This window comes from Epinephelus lanceolatus, chromosome 12, assembly GCF_041903045.1.
Source record: "Epinephelus lanceolatus isolate andai-2023 chromosome 12, ASM4190304v1, whole genome shotgun sequence".
Taxonomy (NCBI): Eukaryota; Metazoa; Chordata; class Actinopteri; order Perciformes; family Serranidae; genus Epinephelus; species Epinephelus lanceolatus.
Window position 1 is genome coordinate 35,998,269 of NC_135745.1, and position 25,022 is coordinate 36,023,290.

The window sequence follows — 25,022 nt, forward strand, 5'->3', positions numbered from 1 at the left end:
TTAGATATTTTGGATATAATAATAGCCTACTGGTAGCTGATTCCTCTTGTGTTGCTGCCTTTTGGCAACATCATTCCTAATCACATTTCCCCTTAGATTAAACTCCACTGTCCTTTTGTCAGAGTTGTCAACCTGACATCATTAAAACCGTTGTCCATAGCAGCATCATCATCATTATGAATTAATGAAGTCATCCTATGTAGGCCATTTTGTAAATGAGACACACATTAGCACGTGGGTGATTTTGCCTCATCACCCTCTCAGTTACTGTAACAATGCTGGATTAGTGATTTAAATTTTACTTATTTCTCAGACATGTGTCCACCAGTTGAGCAATGTATGCAATTTCAATTATCTCTTAGAATCTTTAGATTAGAGAAAGCTATTCATGCTAAAAACATGAACATGGACTACACTGCTCACATATCAGCAGTCCAGCATAGGTCAGGTGTGAGCAGGGGTGTTTCTAGGATTTCAGGACATTCAGGGCTTAGATCATACCTCTATTGGGGGGCCAGGGGGCTGGAAATCCTCCAGTGGCACTTTTTTAGATGAACGATGCTTTGAATGCACTCTGGCACCTTATTTACATTCAAAGTACAAAAAAATCCCCCGTATGAATCAATGTATTTTCAGTCGGCGGGCCACCAGGAACCATATCACAGACCACATTCAGCCCGCAGGCAGTAAGGTGAGTATCAGTGGTCTAGATCCTGTCATTAAAGATTACCAAGAATCTACTGTTTTTCATTTATTAATTCATTTTCCATTCTGCTTATCCTGTTGGGGGTCACAGGGGGGCTGGAGCCTATCCCAGCTGACACTGGTTTGAGAGGTGGAGTACACCCTGGACAGGTCACCAGACTATCACAGGGCTGACACATAAAGACAGACACTCACATTCACACCTACGGACAATTTAGTGTCTTTGGACTGAGGGAGGAAGCTGGAGTACTCAGAGAAAACCCACGCTGACACGGGGAGAACATGCAAACTCCACACAGAAGAGCTCCCCCCACCCAAGGTTTGAACCAGCAACCCTCTTGCTGCAGTGTTTTCTCCACCATTTTGTTTAATTTTGAATAACTCCTGTACTTGTCCTGCTCCTATTGTTACTCTATTAGGCACTGGTTTTTGCTTCTGCTCCTCGAAAACACTTCTATCTTGCGTATTTGTATATCTGTTGTTGTAAAACTGGGCCCAGTGAGTGACCCTGACCCGAGGAACCCACTGGTTGTCTGGTTGGTACTGGGTGTGAATCGTTAAAGTTATTTTTACTGTACAAAACATTCTCTGGCACAAGTATTTCCTTAGGGATAAATTAAGCACTACTGAATTTAACTGAATTATTATTATTTTGTGTGTGTGTGCTTTGCCTGTTTGTTTACAGCAGGTCTATATTACACTTCTGTCCGTCACACCAGTTAAATCTGAGTCACACTGACATCTGTTGGTGAAACATCACTATACCTGCCTGGTGTTGTGTCGAAATTAGCTTCCCCAATTTAAAGACGTGTTGTCCTGGCTGTGTGCCCTTCCTGTTGCCTTTATTTACACCCTCACTTCCTCATAGAGCAGCTAGCTTGTTACTAAAATCACTTCTCCTTTAAATAAAGGTTTATTTAAAAGGCGTTGCTTTACCAGTACTCCAAAAAAACGACGAAGTGATGCTGTTTTCTTTTTCCTCTGGCGTAGCAGAGGGGGACACACATTTCTCCGGGGCGCAGCCTGCGCCATAACACCAGTAAACAGTCTGAAGATGTGTGCCCTGCCTCCTCCTCCTCCTCTCCCGGCCAAGCCTACTTCCTGGTGGATGAGGCAGCGCCTCAGTGTTGTCGTAGTAAGTGGAGGGGGCAGCTGAAGTGAAGGTGGAGGCGGCGGTGGATGGTCTGCAGTCGCCACACAGCAGTTCAGTGAGCTAGCACACTTTTTTTTTTTTAAGTTTTTTTTTTTTTTTGCTAATTTGCAGAGAAACATGGGAAGCACGGTGATGGAGTCCAGCAAGGAGAGCTCGAAGAAGAAGAAGAGGAGAAGTCTGCGGATTAACATGCCAGTGAGTCGGTGAAGTATCAACTAATTTGGGTTCTTACTGTGACTGGAAAAAAAATAACTGGGCTTCTTGTTGTTGTCGAACTTTTCGTGAAATTAGCAAACGGAACTTTTAGCCGTTGTTAGCCGCTGTTAGCCGTTTGTCGTAGCATCGTTCGTTCTACGTTAGTCGCACGCGCTGTAGAAGAGCGTGCATGATTGACAGCTGTCTCACTATCAAGACTCTACAGTTCTCATAACTGCCTCAAAATACAACAAAATAGTCATTTTGAACACCATTTAACAGTGTTTTTCTAGAGACAAATGGCTGTTTGCACTGTTTAAAGTATATTACATTTATTCCTTAAGCATTTTAATCACTATGCCCAAATGTAACCCTTGAATCTGATGCCATTATAGCTAATTCCTCTGTTTCAGCAGCTCACCGTATCATGACTAATGATATTTTATCATCTAAATAACCGGAATATTCCCATTATGCACTCAGGCATTGTGACAAAAAAACAATGTAAAGCAAAGTAACCATCTCATGCTCCAAACCAGCAAGTCATTTTATGTTCTTGATTTACAGTTGCCTCCATTAATCAGTGCCTGTGTTTTTCTTTGCCCTTGTGAGGTGAAAGATATCACTGCAGACTTTAAAGCTTTATCGAACCCTCTGTTTTCCAAAGTCAAAACATCCCATGGACACTGTGAGCTCACTCTGGTGTCAACTATTTTGCTGTGTCTTGCAGAATGGATTACAGCCATGTTGCTGTGGCTCACAGGCATTTGTGTTTTGGATGGCATCCATCAGATACACCTACTGCATGCCTTAGCAATGTTACTGTAAATAGGTTAGATGCAATCTCTTCAGAAATTAGACTGTACTTTTGTTGGAAAGTGACATGACAAAGAAATGCAGCTGGGGGTGTCATTTGAGTCTTCGTGATGCATTCATGTGCACCTGTTTACATTGGAGAAATCACTTTCCTGATAAGAAAGTTGTAGCTTGTGAATACTGTTTTTGTAGCCAGTGTTCAAGTGAGGGATGCATGAACCACAACCTGATAGAAACACAGATACAGCTGCATTACAAACACAGTAACAGGGTTTTATGGTGACCTTATTATGTAATTAACCTGTCTTTGCTCTGCAGCATGCAAACTGTAGCATCACCTGTCTTAGTGGAATGTAAACTTTGCCCTCGGTATGGAGAAGCTGACGTTTATTTTAAACGTTTCCGCATTGGTCAAACGAACGTGCTTTTCTGCTTCTTGACAGGCATGATAAACATTTTCATTTTCACTTCAGGGATGACAGACAACAACAACAATGTCCAGTTTGTTGTAAAACCGGCTACAGCAGCATGCAGTGGTTAGGAAGGCATTTGTATTACCTGTTATGACTTGCCATTTTGTTTTCCTGCTGTGTTTCCTGGAAGTTATCCTTGAAACTCAGATCTCCTCTATGTGCAGGACTTTGGTGCGTTTACTTCCCCGCAAGTGGAAACGAGTGGCTCGACCAAAAGTGGCACTCAGACGGTACTGAATTAATTATCCTGATTTTTTTGTGTCATGATTTTTCATTTACTTGCCAATTGTTTGTTTTCTCAAGCTTGCTTTTTTTTCCCCAGCACGTAATTTATCTTGTCTCTTTGGCTCTTGTTTGTTTGGCTTTGAACACATTTAGACGTGGATTTGGGAGAGCAAAATATTACTGAAGGCCATCTCTCCTATTCTGCCAACCCTCACTGGCTTACAGTAACATTACGCCCACTGTCCAAGCATAGCAGGATCACATACAGGAAATTGATTTCTCTAAAAGAAAGCAGCCTCTTCCTACTGTCTGCTCTGATTGATATGAGTAGGACTAATCTCTGATCATTATCCACCAGTTTTACCTCCGTAACATTTGGGAATCGCTGATGAAACACTGCATTCCCTTGTGCTAGTCTATACCCACACAAACCCCTGATAGTCATTCACTTGCCTTAACAAGCTCTTGCACAATGACAGAGTGAGAGTTGTTGGCAAACAGAAAAGATGGGTGTGTGCTGTGGCTCCCTCAGATTTGTCACAGGATTGGTTTGAACAGAAATGTGTGCATGGAGGAGGGCCAGCCTTGAGCAAATACCATTCTGAACCCTTGTTAAGACGACCAGACAAAACAATTATTCCCTTTTTGCTTTGATTTGTGATCGAGCCTCCAGTGTTATTACCAGTGCATTGCAGTGCAGTGGTTTTATCATTGTGCATCCTCTGTTTCGTTGATGCTGGTTATTATGCAGGCTTTCATCTGCCAACACTGTTACCAAAACACTCCTGTTACATTTTATTGTTTTCTGTAAATACAACCTCCGAGCTGGGCTGCGCACTAGAGTGCTTCACTGTATCAGAGCCCACAAATGGTTAATAGATTTGTTGTTGGCACATCCAGAGCAGACAGCAGTCAGTGGTGGGAGGAGGCGCTCTCTGTCTCAGGCTAGATTGGCTGCCGTCTCTCCTGTTTTGTTTTGGTATCTGCACAGTGAATAGAGAAGAATTTATCAGTCTGTTTACATGGTATTGACCTTGCAAAAGCAGACTTATAAACACAGAAAGTCATAATGAAAAAATAGACTCCCCATTGTTTAAGAGAAGTACTAAGTGTCTGATCGAGAACCTGATGGTGCTGTTACTGACTTTTATCGAAGAGTGAGGCCATAAAACACGATGCCTTGTGAATGCATTATGACATAGTTAGAAGGAAGTGGAGAGAGACTGGATTTGTACAGTGTTTTCATTCCAGTTGCTTAACATTAAGAATAGAACTGCAGTTATTAGTCAAATAATCGATTAGTCAATTGACAGAAAATTAATTGGCAGCTATTTTGATAATCGAGTAATCATTTTAGTATTTAGTTTTTAAGCAAAAAAGCCAAACTCTTGCTGGTTTCATGCTATATGACTGTAAAATTTGATGCTTTTTTGTCATACATGATAATAAACTGAATAGCTTTGGATTTGTTGACTGTTTGTAAGATAAAACATGCCATACCTAGACACCACTGCTGGCTCTGGAAAACTGCACATTCACTTATCACTGTTTCCTAGAGCTGCACAATTAATCCAATTATTATCAAAAATGCAGTATGGCTAGGTGCAGTATCCTAATTGCAGAGATGCATTTTAAATGTATCAAATCATACCATCACAAATGAAGCATTGTGGTGCTACAGAGATGCTGTAAGGGAAACATGCTTGGGTGGTACAGACTCCAGCAAAAATCACATCATCATTGTCGTCACTAATTGTCACTAAAATCGTGACTCATATCGCAAACCCAATATTTGTAAGAATAATGGAAATATGTTTTTATATTATGCAGCCCTTCATTTCTCTCAGATTTTATTGACAAAATAATTGATTGATTTTTTTATTCATTTTTTAATTTTATTGATTAATCAATAAAATAATGGACTGGTTAATGGAAAATGAAAATTATTGTTAGTTGCAGTCTAATTGTGAATGCAGCATGAATTGCAACATTGAGAATATGGTTTCGTCTTCAGCTCTGATTATAATTAAAAATATTTATATAATAATTATTTTATTTATACATCAGTTTTAAAAACATACAGTTACAAAGCGCTTCACATTTGAATAAGACTAATAAAAATGTTCAAGTACACATAGAAACACACACACATACATATACACATGGACAGTACATCTAGACAAGAGTTAGTTGTGGCATACAGAGAGAATTTTATGAAAAGGCTGACCTATAGAAATTAGTTTTTAAGAGCAGCTAAAAGCAAAACACAGATTCAGCACTGCTGATTAAATAGGGAAGGCTGTTCCAGAGTTTCGGAGCAACAACTGCAAAAAGCACCTCTGGATTTAAAATAGGAACAGGAAACAGATAGGAGGCCTTGATCAGATGATCGAAGTAGCCAACTGGTGGATCAGGGGCTCAGCTTCTGTGCAGGGGCCAGGCCATGTTAGGCCTTGTAAGTAATTAGTGAAATATTTAAATCACTATGTGTTTAGCTTGAAGCCAGTGAAGGGAGGCAAGAATGATGTGGGACCGACGACTGGTTTTTACCATATGCAGTCGAGCTATAAAGGACTGTGTAATACAAGTGAAGAGCAAATTGCAATAGTCTTAGCAAGAAAATAGTATTGGTTATTATAGTATTGGTTTTATTTTTTATTTTTTTTTAAAGATATTTTTTTGGGGCATTTTGCCTTTAATGGACAGGACAGGTAAGCGTGAAGGGGGGAGAGAGAGAAGGGGGGATGACATGCAGCAAAGGGCCACAGGCTGGACTCAAACCCGGGCCGCTGCAGCAACAGCCTTGTACATGGGGCGCCTGCTCTACCACTAAGCCACCGACGCCCAAGTATTGGTTTGATTTTTACAATATTTCTCAACTGGTAAAAGCATGACTAAAAGAGTTTAATTGTATGAAAATCAAAGTATAAATGCTTTTGAAGTTGGTAAGGTTATCGAAATTATCAGGTTTAACCAAGAAGTAAAGCTGCGTGTCATTAGCATGGCAATGATAAGAGATGCCACTTAAAGAATAAAGCAGATTGCCCAGAGGTAGCATATATAGTGAAAACAAAATAGGTCCTAGGATTGACCCCTGTGGGACCCCACATATAAGAGCAGCAGAGGAATCAAGTCTTTATAATGTCTATAAACAGTATCTGCATAAGACTGCAAAATCTAGGCAGCAGGGAGAGATTTTGGAATCTGAAGCAATCTAGTTGCTGTGTTTAGTCTGAGAGGCCGTTTACACGTACACGGTGATTTTGATAAACGGAGACATCTTCCTTCGTTTGTGCCCTTTGTTTACACGCAAACGGAGATTTCTCCTCTGAAAACGAGTCTTTCTAAAAACTCCGGCCAGAGTGGAGATTTTGGAAAACTCCGGTTGCGCATTTGCATGTAAACTGAGATAAACGGAGTTATAGGCAGCCGACATCACAGTTTGCGCCAGAACTTGCGCCTGTGTCAAAAGTGCAACCTATGTTGCTATGGTGACAATGGATACGTGGAAGGCTTGAGCTTCTCGTTACACTGCCACCTACAGGTTTGGCATGCTCTTGTGTATATATACAAGGGTAAGTGTAAACGAAGATCTTTTTGGAAAACGGAGACGGTGAAATGTCCGTTTATTAAAATAGCCGGCAATGTGTAAACGGCCTCTGAGTACTATTGACCAATCACATTTGAGCAGGCTTTGGTTGCATGCAGATGGAGAGCAAAAGAGGCAGAACATGTTGGCTGAAATGAAATGTTGGAACCCATCAGCTATTGCCCAACAACAGTTTAGCTTCTTAGTAGCTCCTTTTTTTTATTTAACTGCATTCATATGCTGATATCTGTTTTTAGAGATTAGTAAACAACAACGGGAAGAGGAAGTCTTGGCCCGGATATCTGCTGGCTACTCAAAACCTACTGGGACCCTCAAAATATTGTCCATCGCCCCCAGAGGCTTATCGTTGTCAATCTGATAGCTGATGAGTTACAGCATTTACTAGGTGTTTCATTACCCATACTAACATACTTTTTAGTGTGTCAGAAAATGATTTAGTTTCGCAATACATAGTATGTGAAATGCAGTACGCCAAAAATACCAGGATGTTCTTCTGCATCTGGTCACAGTTTGCAGTATGCAAGGCACTAGAGACACGTTTAGCTGCAGCCACATTCAGTTTAAAGCCTATGCGACAAACCACACCCACCATCAGAGCAAGACAAACCTACCAACGTCACAGTTACTTAAACCATGCTACAACATGACACTGTAGTGAACACATGAAGCCAAACTAAGCGTTAATCCACTTTATTTATTGTGGGGTTTTTTTCACTATACATGAAGACATGATTGGCCTCATAACTAACCAGATGTAACCCTTACCCTAATTGCCAAAACCTAACGCTTCATAGCTAGCTAAACATTAACTTAGCATTTTCTTGAGGGCCCTTTGCTTCTGGACCAATGACTGAAGGGGGCTGACTATGTAGGAATGGTGGGCAAGTCATGTAGCAGGTGGGCGGGTCACATAGCTGCAGCTATACCGACTCGGAGCCAGCATGCTTTTCTAGCTATTCTGACCCACAATCCTCTGCGCAGTGGAAAAACACGACACATCAACTGAGCAGTAGACAGATGACAGCTTGACAGCTCGTAAACAGCTTTCAGAAGCTGCAGTGATTAAAGACAGCACATTCAAGTGACTAAAGATCAGTCTAATAGCATTTATAGGAGGGAACCAACAACACAAAAACATAACAATAAAAACAATGACAGAGAGATGTACATGTAATTTTACTGTCATAAATATCTGTTAGAATCTACAATGCAGTTAAACTACATACATCGCAAAGTAACAACAGCTGAGCTCTCCGGGTTGACCTTCGTCTCTGGCGGGCCAGTGAATGACGTTTTGTTTTATCTCCAAGGTAACAGATATACATACATATATATATATATATATATATATATATATATATATACAGTACAGGCCAAAAGTTTGGACACACCTTCTCATTCAATGCGTTTTCTTTATTTTCATGACTATTTACATTGTAGATTCTCACTGAAGGCATCAAAACTATGAATGAACACATGTGGAGTTATGTACTTAACAAAAAAAGGTGAAATAACTTTATTTTATATTCTAGTTTCTTCAAAATAGCCACCCTTTGCTCTGATTACTGCTTTGCACACTCTTGGCATTCTCTCCATGAGCTTCAAGAGGTAGTCACCTGAAATGGTTTTCACTTCACAGGTGTGCCTTATCAGGGTTAATTAGTGGAATTTCTTGCTTTATCAATGGGGTTGGGACCATCAGTTGTGTTGTGCAGAAGTCAGGTTAATACACAGCCGACAGCCCTATTGGACAACTGTTAAAATTCATATTATGGCAAGAACCAATCAGCTAACTAAAGAAAAACGAGTGGCAGAAAAACGTGTCTCACAAAGACACGGCGGTTGGAACCAAAGATCTCAAATTTGGACTCATCAGACCAAAGCACAGATTTCCACTGGTCTAATGTCCATTCCTTGTGTTTCTTGGCCCAAACAAATCTCTTCTGCTTGTTGCCTCTCCTTAGCAGTGGTTTCCTAGCAGCTATTTGACCATGAAGGCCTGATTCGCGCAGTCTCTTAACAGTTGTTCTAGAGATGGGTCTGCTGCTAGAACTCTGTGTGGCATTCATCTGGTCTCTGATCTGAGCTGCTGTTAACTTGCAATTTCTGAGGCTGGTGACTCGGATGAACTTATCCTCAGAAGCAGAGGTGACTCTTGGTCTTCCTTTCCTGGGTCAGTCCTCATGTGTGCCAGTTTCGTTGTAGCGCTTGATGGTTTTTGTGACTCCACTTGGGGACACATTTAAAGTTTTTGCAATTTTCCGGACTGACTGACCTTCATTTCTTAAAGTAATGATGGCCACTCGTTTTTCTTTAGTTAGCTGATTGGTTCTTGCCATAATATGAATTTTAACAGTTGTCCAATAGGGCTGTCGGCTGTGTATTAACCTGACTTCTGCACAACACAACTGATGGTCCCAACCCCATTGATAAAGCAAGAAATTCCACTAATTAACCCTGATAAGGCACACCTGTGAAGTGGAAACCATTTCAGGTGACTACCTCTTGAAGCTCATCGAGAGAATGCCAAGAGTGTGCAAAGCAGTAATCAGAGCAAAGGGTGGCTATTTTGAAGAAACTAGAATATAAAACATGTTTTCAGTTATTTCACCTTTTTTTGTTAAGTACATAACTCCACGTGTTCATTCATAGTTTTGATGCCTTCAGTGAGAATCTACAATGTAAATAGTCATGAAAATAAAGAAAACGCATTGAATGAGAAGGTGTGTCCAAACTTTTGGCCTGTACTATATATATATATATATATATATATATATATATATATATATATATATAAGCAAGAGGCCTAAATTTCAGGGTGCAGTGTTAATGAAAAAATAGTATTTCCCGATTATATGTATACTGCTTCAACAGTACGTACTTTATAAAGGCAGCTTTTTGAAAGTGTGTGCAGACAAAGAGATCTATCTGCTTAGGATTTGTTTGGTTTCAATAATAAAATTCTCCACACATTGAGTATGAAACAAGTGAAAAATGTTGCGTCAAAGACTTCTCCAGTGAAGAATCTGTATTGTTGGTTTGTCAGTAACTTATAGATCAAGACAGAACATTTACTTTATTGCACTTTGCACACAATACATTGTCATAGTGCTTTTTTATGAGACACAATTAAGTGTTACAGTGGGTCTGACTAAACAAAACACTCTTGCATAAGTGAAAAAAGAAGAAGTAACCAAAATAGCAAGCTCCCACAAAAAGTGCAATCAGTCACTGTCATTTCACAATAAATCTCTTCTCTACATTTGCTCACCGTGTATGGCCTTTTGGTTTGGATCCTGCAGAGTTTTTCACTGCATATCCCTGCAGCCTCTCACCACCTCACATAACACAGTTGATACACACTGAACATGAGCCACACATTTACGAGAGTGCAGATGAATAAAACTGCCTCCTTATTGTCTCTCAGGGAGAGCGTCGCATCCGTTCAGCCAGCCCCATCAAAGGAGGGTCTGCGAGGAGCCCACCCAGTGCCCCTCTGCCCCTGTGTCCTCAGTCTGCTCCAGTACAAGTGAGGACCAGCTCTGGTTCACCCAGGACTATCTTCCCCTATCCCTCCTACCAGGACTCCCCACCCAAGTCCCCCCGCCGCCTAAGCTTCAGTGGTATCTTCCGCTCCTCATCCAGCTCCACACCTTCGAGTATCAAAATCTTCTCCAGAACCAGAAGAGGTGAGTCAAAGAGCTAACACTGCACTGACTGTCCATTCATACTGAACACTCTGACTGTTGTAACATCAATCGGTGGATTGACTGCAACTGCATTTCGATGGTTTTATAAATGTGAAATATAGTGTGTCATGTGGTGACACAGCAGATTAATACTGGTGTTACTTTGTGCAAAAGCAGGTTTCGTAAAGGAAGTAAGACACAATAGATGAAACTGGGTTATCTCAAAGATTATTTGGGTTTCCTGCTTTATGCGCGAGGTAAAGCCACATACAGGAACCTGTGTCTATCTGATTGAGTTCACCAGTTCAGATGCAGCCTGTGACAGAACTGACACAAAAACTTGCAGTGCAGCATTTTCTCAGTTATATGCACTGAGCATGACTGTGCCAATAAGGAAGTAGAAGCTTAGATTTCCTCATGGTACAAAAAAAAAAAGAAAAGAAAAAGCCAGTGCTTTGTTTTGCAATTCCCCACAGGCCAACATGGTCACAAGCCTCGTCAGACAGATGGGCGAGGTGGCCTTCATTATCAGTCATCCTATTATTGATGTCAACAACTCTCTCAGGAAAAGAAAAATGGTGGGCTTTGTTTATTGTCAGAATCAAAGAGGAGTTTCTTTAAGCTCCCGATGCCAAGTGCATTTCAAAGCCAGTTTATAAGATTAAGTTACAGGTTTGGCATCCAACAGGTGGGAGCCCAGCCATGCATTCTCCATGTCAAAATTAAAACTCATTAATGACATAATGGTAATATCGGTATGCGCTAAGAGGTGGAAACGAAACAGGCTCGGCAGAACAAGGCCCTGTTTTATGAAGAGCAGACCTAACGGGCAGATTTTCAGCTCTCATGTCTCCATGAATTTGGAAGGCTGATTATTACATAACAAAAACCGGCCTGTTTCACATGGAAACGGCCCTGCTGGAAGCAGCATCAAACAGCACCAAGATGAGTCATGTGTTTTTGGCTCGTACATATACCCATTCTTCTGTTTCCTCGCAGAGGGTCGGTCTGGCAGCGGCTGGTGGAATAGCTCTGCTAGGGCCAGACCTCAATAGTCAGAGTGCTCCGTTTCCTCTGGAGGTTATTATTGATGGTAACCAAACTAAAACACCAAAACACACTGACGGCTACAGCCTTCTCGTGCCAGCTGCTCGGGATTTTTAGAGTGTGATGTGGTTTGAGACGTTACATCCTCTCCCTTTCTTTTTCTGACTAATGATGTGGCTTAAAGTGGTCGGGGGCCAACGATAATAGCAACAAGTATGCTTATGAATTGATATCATACAGCGACTGAGTGGGCACACTTGTGTTTTTTTAAGTGGGATGTTTTTGTAGACACCCTACTTTCGCCACAAGGGTGTGCTGAAGGCATACTGTTGTCTGCATATACTTAGACTCATGTTGAGTAAGCTGTCAGTTTTATACATCTGCATCATTATTTGTATCTTTGACCATTTAAGTGAACATGGAGGGGCATTTTTTAGAATTTTCTGTCATCCTGAACATTTAATTTTGTATAATTCAACAATATTTATTAGGTGTTTTCTCAGATGCATACATATCCATATGTGTTACCAATAAGATCAGAATGTCTTCTCATTCCTGTCTGGTCTAAATATGTGTTTCTCATCGCCTGGACATTGTCAGTCTCTCACTACTGAAGGCAACTGTGGTGCTTTCATACCCTTATCTGGAAGTGACCAGACTCTCAGGACCTCCTCGTACAACCATGCAGAGGTTTTTTTTTTTTTTTTTTTTTTTCACCCTCTCCCTCCGTTGCTACTGTGTGCTGTATGTTGTCAGTAAATAAAGGAACCGGGCAGTTTTGACTGTACAGATTCGCAAAACGCAGACCTTAGAAGGGCAGTGTGATTTTAAGTGTGAAAGCGAAGCTAGGGGAGAGCTTAAAGAAAATACACTGTAGATTAGATTTAAAATCCTCATGGATCTGAAACTTAGCAACCCTCAACACAAACTGAAGTGAATTAGTTTCATGAGACAACTGAAAATATTATCAACGTGAGTATCAAAGGATGTTTGAGATGACTGATTTTGTCATTGGTATTTCAGCCCCTCACTCATATTAGTCATTGACCCAATGAGCTGAGTGGAACACTTGCATAACATGTTAATTGAGATATGTACTGGACGCGCTGTGGCTAATGTGAGCCGCAGATACTGAGTGGGCCATCTGTCACGGGTAGGGGAGGCTAGTGGTATTGAATGGAGGCTTTCTGATCAGCTGACAAAACATGGGATGTCCCCCTGCTGTCATCTGACGGGGGGCTGGCCTCAGCACTGTTAAAGGTCAGGCCCCCAAAAGTTACAGACAGCCGAGTGTGCAAATGACAGAGCTGCGGGACTCCTGGCTCAAAAACCACAACTTTCATGTCTCCATTTGTAGTTGTTATCTCAGGAAATGCTGAGATTGTGTGATCCTGAACGTGTGTGACATTGTGTGAAGACAGAGTGAGGCAGATGTGCCTGTGCGTACTGTCCTCTGTTGGAAGAGGGAGGGCAGTGGAAAGAGGAGGCGGGGAGATGTGCAGCCTGAGCCAATCGCTGGTGGATCCTTCGTGGACTGGCCTCCTTTTACAGGCTGCTGACATGCGTGCTATATTAAAGAGACACCACCCACAGCTGCACCTGACAATTTACAGCACAGACACAGCTGAGAGGGGGAAAAGGCTGACCGGTCCCAGTTGGTATTTGCATCACTTGCTAGAGGGACATTTATCAGCTGAAGCTGTGTGGAAATTACAGATTTCATACAGCAGACACAGAGACAGGTGCTGGCTCTGTGCTCCGTGGCCCCGGAGTTTTGTTTTGTTTTGTTTTGTTTTTTTGTTTGCCTGGACATGCAAGCTTAGACTATATTGGTGACTTGCTGCGGTTGTCATTGTCTGTTCATAACTAATACTGCTGACTCAAAGGAAAGGTGGATTGCTTTACTTCATGGAGTAGCTAATTTTTCCACCTGCAGAAGACCATTCTCAATATTCTCGATTGAAGGTGAAGAAGGATCATCTCTCTCCTAAAGACATACTAAACCCCTCCAAAGACTTGATCTGTGGGCATCAGTTGGATATACTTTTCAACTTAATTTCTGTACGCCTGTCTTCATCCAGCAAATGGAGTGACTCTCAGTGGTTTCTGAGCCTTCTCTTTGCCCCTATCGTGATGCAGATGGTCATGGTCAGATTTAGTTTTGAACCCACAACTCACTGCGTTTCATGAAGAGGTTTGGCAGCCTGAGGAGGAGCAAGAAACGGAAGGAGCAAGATGGGCTAGGAGGGCGGCATCAGTCCGAGTCGTCATGTCTGTCTGGTAATGTGCTGTGCTCTTCACCTGCTCCAGTTTCACGGCAGCTTCCTTCAATAGTCCACTAACTTTGGATTCAGATATTTTATGTTTACAGTCAATCCATGCATTCATCTAGAAATGACAGTCACATGCTAGTGCACCTTTTTAAGGACATTACATTTTAAATTTCAGTCATCCTCCATGAATATTCTTTGATTGAACAATGAAGTTATTCTCCGTTATGTAAAGGCTATGTATATATATATATATATATGGGGAATGCTGCCCGTGGCCTTAGGTGCTCCATATAGTTTAGGTGCTGATTGCGTGGGCTCCAGTCTCTGGTTTCACAAATGCATGCACCGACCAAAGTGGTAAAGCTATGTGTGAGGGGCTGACCTGGGGCAGGAGGTCAGCTATCACTTCACTAAATGCTATATACATCATGTTGGTGTATGCATTGGGCTTAATTGATACGTCTTCTTTAATTTGAACGTTAAAGCAGAGACGAGGATAAGTGAAATATGTTTTTATTTTGTAGTAATTCTCCTGCCATCATAGTTAAGTAACTTATGGCCAGCCACACTAGCTGATACAGTGTCAGTTCATTATTTCTGTCCTATATCCTGAGGCAGTCTCTTCAGAATAGCTGCTCCATTTTGAAAACTTTATTTAAATTGACAGGAAGCATTTTAGCTGAATTAAGGACAAAGAGAACATGCTAAGTGGAATTTTTTTTTTAGCTTTCTCTTACGTGTGGGGCAACACATCGATATTAAATCAACATTGTGATATGATATGAGAGTAGATATTGTCTTACGTGTTGGATATCATATCTTGTGTTGTCTTTCCTGGTTTTAAAGGCTACATTACAGTAAAGTGATGTAGTTTTCTGAACTTAACAGACTGTTGTAGCTGTTCTATTAATTGCCTTTACCCACTTAGTTGATTATATCCACATAAGTGATGATGATTTATCACAAGTGTCATTGTATACATATGAGATGTCGACTGACATGGTATTTTTAATGATAGTTTGGAACAGCAAAAAGTAGAAAGCTGTTTATTTGGACCAGGAAAATATATATTTAACTCTAGAACTAAATATCAAACTCAAGGTAATTAATAGAGAAATCTTTAACGGGACATCAAACTAACCGTAAATAATCTAGATGGGAGTGATTTTTATCTTTTAAGCTACTAATTTTCCTCAAATTCAACCTGAGATTCTCATTACCTTGACTTTGTGTATGAAGCCTCCTTTCAAAACAGTGATCAAAGATGAGCAGTATTTCTGTTATTTGTATTTGAAATATGTATTTCAATTACATTTGAGTATTTTGCAATTGGTAAAAAAAATTTAAATGTAATTTGACACAAGATACTTTAGAGTTGAGTAAGTTTGTATTTTTGAAGTACTCCATGACTCATAAAACATGACAAAGGAAACTAGGTCAAAACATATTATATGGCTGGACTGTGTGTGGAACACACAGACTCATGGACGTTCGTTCTAGCACTAATATCGCCAGCAGTTGTGGTCCAGGTAAAATCTTTATGTAAATTCATGTTAAAATGAAGAGCGATGCATGTAGACACACACACAGCAGAAGGGACCTGCTTTTCCGGAGCTGTACCGACTGATCAAGCTCCCTTTTGTTTGTTCTAACACAAGCCTCCACTCTGTAACTGCGGTCTGTGATGTAGGCTACGTCCCAGCGTGATGGTGGAGACTGCTCAGTGATTGGCAACCACTGAAGGAAATTCCACCAATAATAATAGTTTGTAAAATGTCCTATTAGCAGCGATGTATTTGCCAAACCACCTCCGAAATTGAAATTGGTCAACTTGTATTAAATATGTTGTGATAGCACCAACAGTCAGCCCTACAGTACCGTCACAATATTGATATCATGATATTTGTTTTCCTCCACAAACCCCTGCCTTAGCGTGGGGACTGTATCTCCGTTCATAGTAGTCCTTCATGTTTTCATGAGAGGTAGCAGGCTACCATGAAGAGCTACAGAAAATGGATGCCAAACAAAAACCACAGGCCCCTGCACAGACTTAAGGCAGCTATCGTAAAGTGTTAGCTCATAATGCTTAATGTGTGAAGCACTGGGACACAGTGTGTGGCGTTCAAGTGGCACTTTATCACAGACTTTACAGCTCCTGATTTAGAGCCAGCCTGACCTCGGTGGAGTAGACGAGAAGAGCACAGTCCTGTCATCATGATGTACGTCCAAATGTGGCTTTGTAAGATGTACAGTTCATCGTAAAAGGTAGTGTACGATGTGGTGACACCTCAGCCTAAACTATATGTCCTTTGATCCAGAGTTTCCACACAATACAAGTGCAGCTATGTCGCTGCTGACATCTGACATCTACATGAGAAATTTCAGTCGTTGCCAATTAGAGGATGTCTGTGTGCTGCTCAGCAACACTTTGTGTGTCTGTTCGAATTGTGACTGCTCATTTACAGTAAATGTTTGGCCATGATGCAGTTTGCACACCTGTGTGATAGTGAGCCTGCCATTAATGAGCTGCTGTCAAGTCCTTTGTCACAGAGAGCCTGTATTATAGTGCACTTAGCAAATAAGCTTGAAACCCTTGTTGCGAATTGGGGTCACTGACTGCGATATCACACAATACTTCATGATCCACACACCAGCTCTAACCAGTACATTAGAGCACATAGCCATTCACTGTTGTGATGATTGTACACGGCTGGCCAGAGAAGGCTGAAGCACAGTGTCCATCGGGCCTGTAGCAGCTTCTGCTCTGACGTCAAACAGAGAGGATCACGTTGCCCTCAGAGTCACCGTAGACCCATTTGACTGTCAGCTCCTCAGGGGGCACCCACTCTGAAAGGATCTGTTTTTATGGGTGTTGTGTTAACACGGCTTGCAGTAAATTGCAATGTAACAATCAAGTGTGAGGAGCCTCTGCTAATGTGCTGCCTTCCAAGGAACCACTGCAGCTCTGAATCACTGCGCACATCTCATGCACAACAATATTCAGTTTACGATCACATGAAAGAGTAAATCGTAACAATTACAGGGATACTCTGCTGATTTTCAACCAGCTTTGTATCATTACAACGTGGGTAGTATGTGTAAATGATCTGTGGTAAACTTCCCTCCATCTTACCAGCGGCTGGATCTCCCTGCTCATCTCAGGGATTTTCGCTGGCTCTGGGGCCGTTACAGATTGTACTTCCATTTTTTTAATATATATATTTTTGGGGGATTTTTTGCCTTTATTTGATAGGACAACTGTAGCATGGAAGGAGGAGAGAGATTGGGGGACATGCAGCACAGGGCTGTAGGTTGGAATTAATCCCGCAGATGCCAAGGCAGGGACACGGTTTTTGTACATGGGGTAACCAATCTACCAGTTGAGCTAGTGGGCACCCATTCTTCCGCATTTTTGAATGCCTGCCCAGTAAAACTAGGCTGTTACTGTATTGTCTTTTTCTCACCTACAATGTCTTCAGAAACAGGCTTTAGTGCACTGTTTGGCTGTAAGATGAGAATTGGTGAACAGGACGTGGGCACCATACTGTTTCATGTATCGTAAAAAACAGAGGCTGAAAATACTTAGATCAAACCATAAAACTAAGCACTGCTAATCAAATATGATCCAAGATTCTGTAACTGCGTTGCCTATTTCTTACCTCAATGTTTTCAGATAGATATTACAGCTTACTGTTTAACTGTAATATGAGATTGTTTGTTACCAGCTTGTCGCCATATTGTTTCCTGTGGAAAAACAGAAAAGCTTGCATTACGTCACCCACCAGTGGGAGGGTTTATTTGTCCGGTATGGTGCGGTGCATTCTGGTATGGCAGGTTTTCTGCCTCTTTTTCTTTTATTATTATTTTTGTGGGGGTTTTGCCTTTAAAGCCACAGTGTGTAGGAATTTCTCCCATCTAACATTGAAATCATATATTGCATTCAAACAGATGGCGCACTCTAGCGCCTCACTGTTTCAAACACGTATTGCAACAACTGTAGCCGCTGTGTACCAAAAAGCTATGATAACACTGATGAAACCATGTCATCTGATACTACATGGAATATTCATTCAGACTCCTACACAGACACACACGACGTGAGTTGACAAACCCCCTCCTCACCATGCTGGCTGTGTTTACAACGTAGGACTGTTGGGGCGGATGTAAATTGAAACAAACCAATCACGTCTTGTCCTTTGACAACTGACAAGTGGCTCAACCTCACACACCTCATCCCTCTCCTCGCATTACTGCACCGCTAACAGCTGTTAGTGGCCAGCGGCACTACTGCCACATAACAAAGTCCCACTCTTTGAGCATAATGCGGGATCATGTATTATGCAGCATCACGGGAGACGGAATCCTCGTCGCCAAGAAAGTGCAAAAGGGAATCAAAAAGGCAGCGTGACCGGCGAATTAAAAAAACAAGGGTCAGCATTGGGGTTGCCTTTCCCAGGTGGAGAGAGCTGCTAAAGGAGAAAGGTAATACAATCACAGGCCAGCGCTAACAGCGGCTAACAGCGGCTAACAGCTAACAGTGGCACAGTGATGCGAGGAGAGGGATGAGGCTGTTAGCGACTGCCTGCTAACAGCGGCTAACAGCCAACAGCGGCGCTGGCCTGTGATTGCATTACCATTCTCCCTCAGCAGCTCTCTCTACCTGGGAAAGGCTACCCCGATGTGGGCATTCGTTTTTTTAATTCACCGGTCACGCTGCCTTTTCTATTCCCTTTTGTGCTTTCTTGGCGACAAGGATTCCGTCTCCCATGATGCTGCATATGCATGATCCTGCATTATGCTCAAAGAGTGGGACTTTGTTTCAGATTTGCCAGGGTAGTAGCGAAGCGCCTCTTGCTCCTCTCCTTCGGCTCCTCAGTCACGCAATGCTGGCCTGGCTCTCAACGAAAACGCCGAAGGCAGTGCTGTATGTCCCTTGCTGGCGGGTGTATTCTCAAGATGGCGAAACGTAATGGAACCCCACAGACGACTTACCCGCACAATGTACAAACAAATCCGAAATTCTCCTTTTACGAGAATAAGTCAGATTATTGGTGGAGGTAATAGTACACCAGTGATGACATATTTATGAATGCAGACATCAATTTTTGCCAATAAACAACTGAAAATGTTACACAATGTCCCTTTAATGTCACGACAGTAAGTGAAATAGGGAGACAGAGAGAGAGTGGGGACTGACATGCAGCAAAGGGCCGCGAGCCAGAATCAAACCTGCGGCCGCTGTGGCGAGGCAATGCCTCTGTACATGGGGCGCCGCCACTATCCACTACGCTACCAACGCCCCAGGTTTTCTGCCTCTTGAGCAAAAGCAAATGTCACAGCCCTTTTTCTTCATTTTGTCTGGTCATACAGCAGCAATATTTAAAGTGTTGCTGTATTTCTACTGCATAGACAGCTCAGTTATTTTAAAAGACCATCTTTTCAGCAGTAAAACACTTCATTTAAAAGCTAGAATAAGGAAATGTTTGGCATTTTTGCTTGAAAAACTACAATTAATTAATCATCAAAATAGTTGCTAAGGGTTCTTTGAGTTGACATATTGCTTCATCTCTACTTTAAATAGTTGCATTATGAAGTGATATGGAAAAGTGATACGGAGTAGACGGAGCTGTATCCATTGCATAAGTGCATCTTTTATCGGTACGTGTCATGTCCTCAGGTAGCCTCACTATATTGAGAACTGCATAAGTGTTGTTTTATGTTTGTAAAGTTAGATGTACTGGACTCCTCACAGCAAGGCATCCATTTCCTGTTTCCTGTGCGGTGTCTGGCAGCCTCCTTTTAACCCGGCTGAGGAGAGGGCTCCCGGCCCTGCTGTTATCTCCTCCTGTGGAATGTGCCACAACAGCGTGACTAAAATAAGAAGGCTACACTGCGGAAGCAGGGCACGCCAAAAAGGGCTGGTGCACGCCAACTAAATGTCAAGAGATAGTGTGGAGTGCGCTCTGACAGAAGAAAGAAAAATGTTCACTCAGTACACCGGGCTTAATTTATGATAAATGCATCCTAAGGTTTAATAATGATCTTTTTGAGGATTATATTCAGATAGGAGAGAAAGCTTATCACTGGGAGTTTGTTAAAGTCAATGAGTCATACTGGTCACACTGTCGATACATCTCTCCTGGTTCAGTTCAAATATACACAAGCTGTTAAGCTTTGAATGATGATCCCAAATACTTTATCAGTAATATGTTCAAATTACTTAATAATGACCTCAGTTTGTTTCATGTGACTGAGTCAGGTGAGGTGATTTACTGGAACTGATTCTTGTATTTTCATGCCGGCAGATGAGTCCTCATGTGACATTTACATAGCTTTAATGTCACAGTAGCGCTCGATATGGAGGCGTGATAAAGCCAACTGGAAGTCTCATGGTGGAGGCCTTGTAATGTGAACCATTTGGTCCTCATCACCCATACCACTCTTTGTCTGGCCTCAGAAATATGTCAGCATGGTAGAGGCGGGGCAGCGGAGTGTCACATGTCACCCTGCATAAGATCGTGATGGCTGATGTGAAAGAGCATGTGAGGACTGTCATATGACTGACACCTTCAACCTGACACTGGCGCAGGAGGAGCTGCGTCACAGACAGCTGACTGCCACACTGGAGTTTAATGCAGCTGCTTATGTTATAATTGACCTAGTTATAGTGGAGGGACACCAGGAACAGGAACAAGACAACCTGCATGATGTTTCTTTTTCCAATATTGATCCATTATTGATCACTTTTTAGAGTATTTATTCAGAAGAGGCGAGCATGGAGTGCCATCAAGGGATTTTTCATTAAAATTAAGTGATGCAGGTGTCAACAGCTGTCAGTTCACTCCACTTGGATAATTATAACCTTCAGGTAGCAATTAAATATAATCAACTACTTAATTGATGCACTTAAAAAACAATGTTGAAAGGAGATAATTACATTTACATTAAAATATGAAACAAAACCAAGTGTAAAAATGTATAATGCATCATCATAGTTCTGCTCTTTGTCTTTAAAGATGATATGTGCATCAGTGATTTTTTAATTTTGATAATTAATCATTTTGATATTTATGTTTGCCACCATTTTGTTAATCAGTATTTGTTTTTGAGGCTTATTTCAGCCTTTACAATTTCCTTTACCATGCACATTTTAATGTGAAGACATACTGTCAGTTTGTCACATTGAAAGTTTAATGGGGTTCAACATAGAGACGAGTTCTCACCGGCAAGCTTTCAGCCACTGATCCGACACTGATCCAATCCTCCACTTCCTTAGCAAAAGAGTGTCTCTTACAACATTTGAAACCAAAATAAAAAGCAAGGGACAACACAAGTGTAAGATTGGGAGGCACACTAGTGAATGGATTAACAGAAATAAAAGGCCGTCCACACAGGTGTTTACACCTCTGGCTAATGAGACCTCTGCTCAGGTCTAATCAGTTAAAAACGTTAAAACACCTGTGTGGGCTCATGTGGCTGTGTAGGGCCTCTAAAATGTAACTTGCAAATCATAGTAGATTTTGTATATATATTTATCATTTAAAGACATTATGAAATACAGTTGAAACATTTAAATGATGTGTACCGTAAATGCATAATATAATCTTCATGAACGTCTTAAGAGTGTATCATTTATGTACTTGATTACAAAAAAGGTGATCTCAGTCGTTTGGTGTAAGGTGATCATAAAACTTAATCCGAGTTGTCCTGAGACATTACAACAATATCAAACGTGTTTAATATTATTGCTTTTAGTCTCGGCTTATGCAAATAGTAATGTTCAATGTTAACAACCAGTAGCTGCACTCTCTCCAACACCAAACAGGAAGCAGCAAACCAGGTAGACAGTAAACAGGCGCTGCTTCTCAAAGTCAAGGATGCTTCCTTGGTAGGACGAGTCCTGCCAAGTCAAGTCCTACAAAGTTCCTAGCATTCGTTGAACACACATTGGAACAGGCTAGGGAGTGCCCAGGTGTGTGTCATCGAAGGGCCCCGCCTTCAATTATGGCAAATCATGCGCAAAGAATTGAGGATACACACATGCATTCTTGAAAATTCTCTGAAGGAAGGACTTGGTCCTCAGTAAAATTTGAAGGATCCTTAACATCAGAACATTCCTTTGGCGGGGTGCGATGACGTAGCCTCCTTGAAATTCAGCCCTTCAGGGATTCCTCCTTGACTTTAAGAAGCACCATTGAGGGGACTCCAGGGAGACACAAGAACGTGAACAAGTCTCAGTTCTCTTACACTGTAGAAAATGAGGAGAAACTGGTGGAGTTCTAGAGTTAACAAGAGTCTGTGTTTAATTCACTGTTTATCTGATCCACCAACCAAAGCTTATTTTGAAATGGTTCACCTCTCCTTCCCACTAAAATACCGCAGCTAGCCAATGGAAGCTGGTAGTAAGTTTGTACGCAAATACGCTTTATCTGTATAGATCAAATTGATGCCAAATTGACAAGAAAACTGTAGACATATGATGCCTTTTATTTTATGTTTCTAGGGTGATATGTTTTTGCTAACACGTAAAGAATTATTAATATGTCATATTTCTTAAAGGGAGTTTGGTGTAATATTTCCATCAGGAGCAGGATGGGAAATAATGTAGTCTTGCAAATATTGACCCTGCAAGATGACCAGTCTTTGCAAAATTTTACAGTATACTCCGTGACTTAAAACTCTTATTGTCTGTTGATGTGAGAGAGTGTCAAACTTAAGTCGTTACAGGTCATTTTCACAGCACGATCACACTCTCCTAGTGTATGGTAGGCATTAGTTGTGTAGCTGCCTTTCTAATGGTTGTGCATCCATGTCTGTCAGCGACTGGGCTGAGACTTTATCTCCAGTATCTGTGTTGTTTCTCCGTACCCAGGACTCAGTCCCTGATGGATCAGATATGCATTCCTTCTCTGTTATAGTTTGTGACAGCATTGATGGTATCTGCAGCGGTCATGATCATAGCACCTAGATGATGCCAGCTAGACCTATCAGTGATGTCAGTCCTCACAGCGTTTCAGTGTCGCTGACAACAAGGTATAGACTGACAAGGAGAGGAACAAGAGATAAGTTGTTGGTATCTATTGTGAACCTTTTATCTGTCTGCAGCCTCTGGACTCTCCACACCACCCGCCACCCCAACCCAGGCGTCCAGCCAGCCTGTGTTCACCCAGGAGGCCCAGCCGAGCGGGCCCAGCCCTGAACGCCTGGAGCAGAGCCTCCGATCCCGCTCGGTTTCCACACCTCCAGACACAGGACAGCGCCTCAGCCTTCCCTCTGCGAAACCCCCAATCCCTTCCTCGAGCCCTGTGCCATCTTACTCTACCTCACATCAAGTAGGTCACGCTGCAACAATGTTTAAAGTAAAATAAATCATGTAATTTTTTTGCAAGACAGTTCAGCCACTACTTCTGAACCATTTGTGTATCAGGAACTCACCCTGTGTTGAATTTGTGAAGAGACCTTTGTTTTTCTTGAATGCCTCCACAGTGATTGCAGAATCCAAAATGAGAGGAAAATCTTGATTAATTGAAGTGAAAAGGGTTCATGTTTAAACTAAATCAAAACACACATTTACAAACTCTCACACATCTCGTGCAGTATAATCCAAGTCTCATTCATCCAGTTGTATAATCAGTACTTCCCAAACACATGCATTTTTGAAGTACTTCCTCATAAACAGTCTTATGCACAGACGAGTGCTCAATGAAATGCACAAGCAGAGTTAAAGCACACACCCAGGCGCACTACTCGTATGCAGAATCGTTATATGCCCAGTTCAGACCAAAGATTCACCATGAGACGAGTTGAAACATGCGACTACTTGCAAAGCGCCGTTCTGCAACGTTCTAAAAACCTGCCGGTTCTCACCAACTCAACTAGATGAGGTGGTATATCATCTCTATGCAACAACTCTCTGTACTTCTGTTCTGATTTGCAGCTTTTCAGGTTTATTTTGTGGCTGAATATAATTTGTAGCTTCTTAAAATATGAATGAGGATAGTGATAGTGAGATACTGGCTACAGTTGCATTTGTAGTAGCGATGAAACGGTATTCATAACAAATACACCACTGTAATATAAGCAAGCAGCGCCAGTTAGTTGGTCAATGAGAATGTGTGTGTGTGAGGGGGCATGAGCATGTACAGGGAGCAGCAGCAGCGACCCACCGTCCGACACCGGCACACGTGAGGACGGAAACAGAGGGCTCGGCTTAGCGAACACGTCGTCTGCTGCCATTTTGCCTTGACCAGCGGACGTCACTACAAGCCGACTGGCTGTAGAAACAGGTGACGTGCCGTAAGTTCTAAAACCAGCTGCTGGTGATTAGACCAGCTGAGTTGCAGGTGACACCATCAGCTGGCTCGAGTTGAGCTCAGATGGCCAGTTCACACTGCTGCAACTTTTCTGTGCAATGTTCTAAAATGGTTTCGTTTCGTCGCGAATCTTTTGTCTGAACTGGGCTTTAAATACTTTTTTGTGAAAATGCATGTGTTTGGGAAGTAATGATCATACGACTGCATAAACGAGACTTGGATTATACTGTGTGAGTTGTGTGAGAGTTTGTAGACTGATGTTTGATATAGTTTTGCTGTAGCACAGCCCCCTTTTACTGTTATTCATTGAGTGTTTTTTGCAGTTCTTGAGTTTTCATTCATCGTAGACACGACAATGTTTTCTTCACAAACACGGCGCAACACAGGGTGAGTCACTGACATACAAAGAATGATCACTTTGTGGGTGAAGTATTCCTTTATTGCGGGTATGACTCAGTCAAATACAATGAGGTGTGACTGCTTTTACCAGTCATGAAAGTCAGAGCACAAACATAAATGTTGC

The 25,022-nt window shown here is 41.8% G+C and overlaps 1 protein-coding gene across 4 annotated transcripts in view; it reads left to right on the top strand.

Moving 5' to 3' along the window:
- Nucleotides 1-1,838: 1,838 nt before the first annotated feature.
- LOC117263640 (5'-AMP-activated protein kinase subunit gamma-2-like) overlaps nt 1,839-25,022 on the top strand; it is a 37,769-nt gene continuing 14,585 nt past the window's right edge. For 2 of the 4 annotated variants that reach the window (XR_004502195.2, XM_033637216.2), the window contains exons 1-4: nt 1,839-2,053; nt 3,507-3,572; nt 10,605-10,866; nt 23,292-23,518. Coding sequence is in view for 3 of the 4 variants with exons in the window: in XM_033637216.2 (XP_033493107.2) it covers nt 1,976-2,053; nt 3,507-3,572; nt 10,605-10,866; nt 23,292-23,518 (633 nt within the window). In the remaining variant the exon portion in view is untranslated. Of the gene's footprint in view, nt 2,054-3,506; nt 3,573-10,604; nt 10,867-13,968; nt 14,194-23,291; nt 23,519-25,022 lie in introns of those variants that run through there. The other 2 variants (XM_033637217.2, XM_033637218.2) reach the window with 2 other exon arrangements.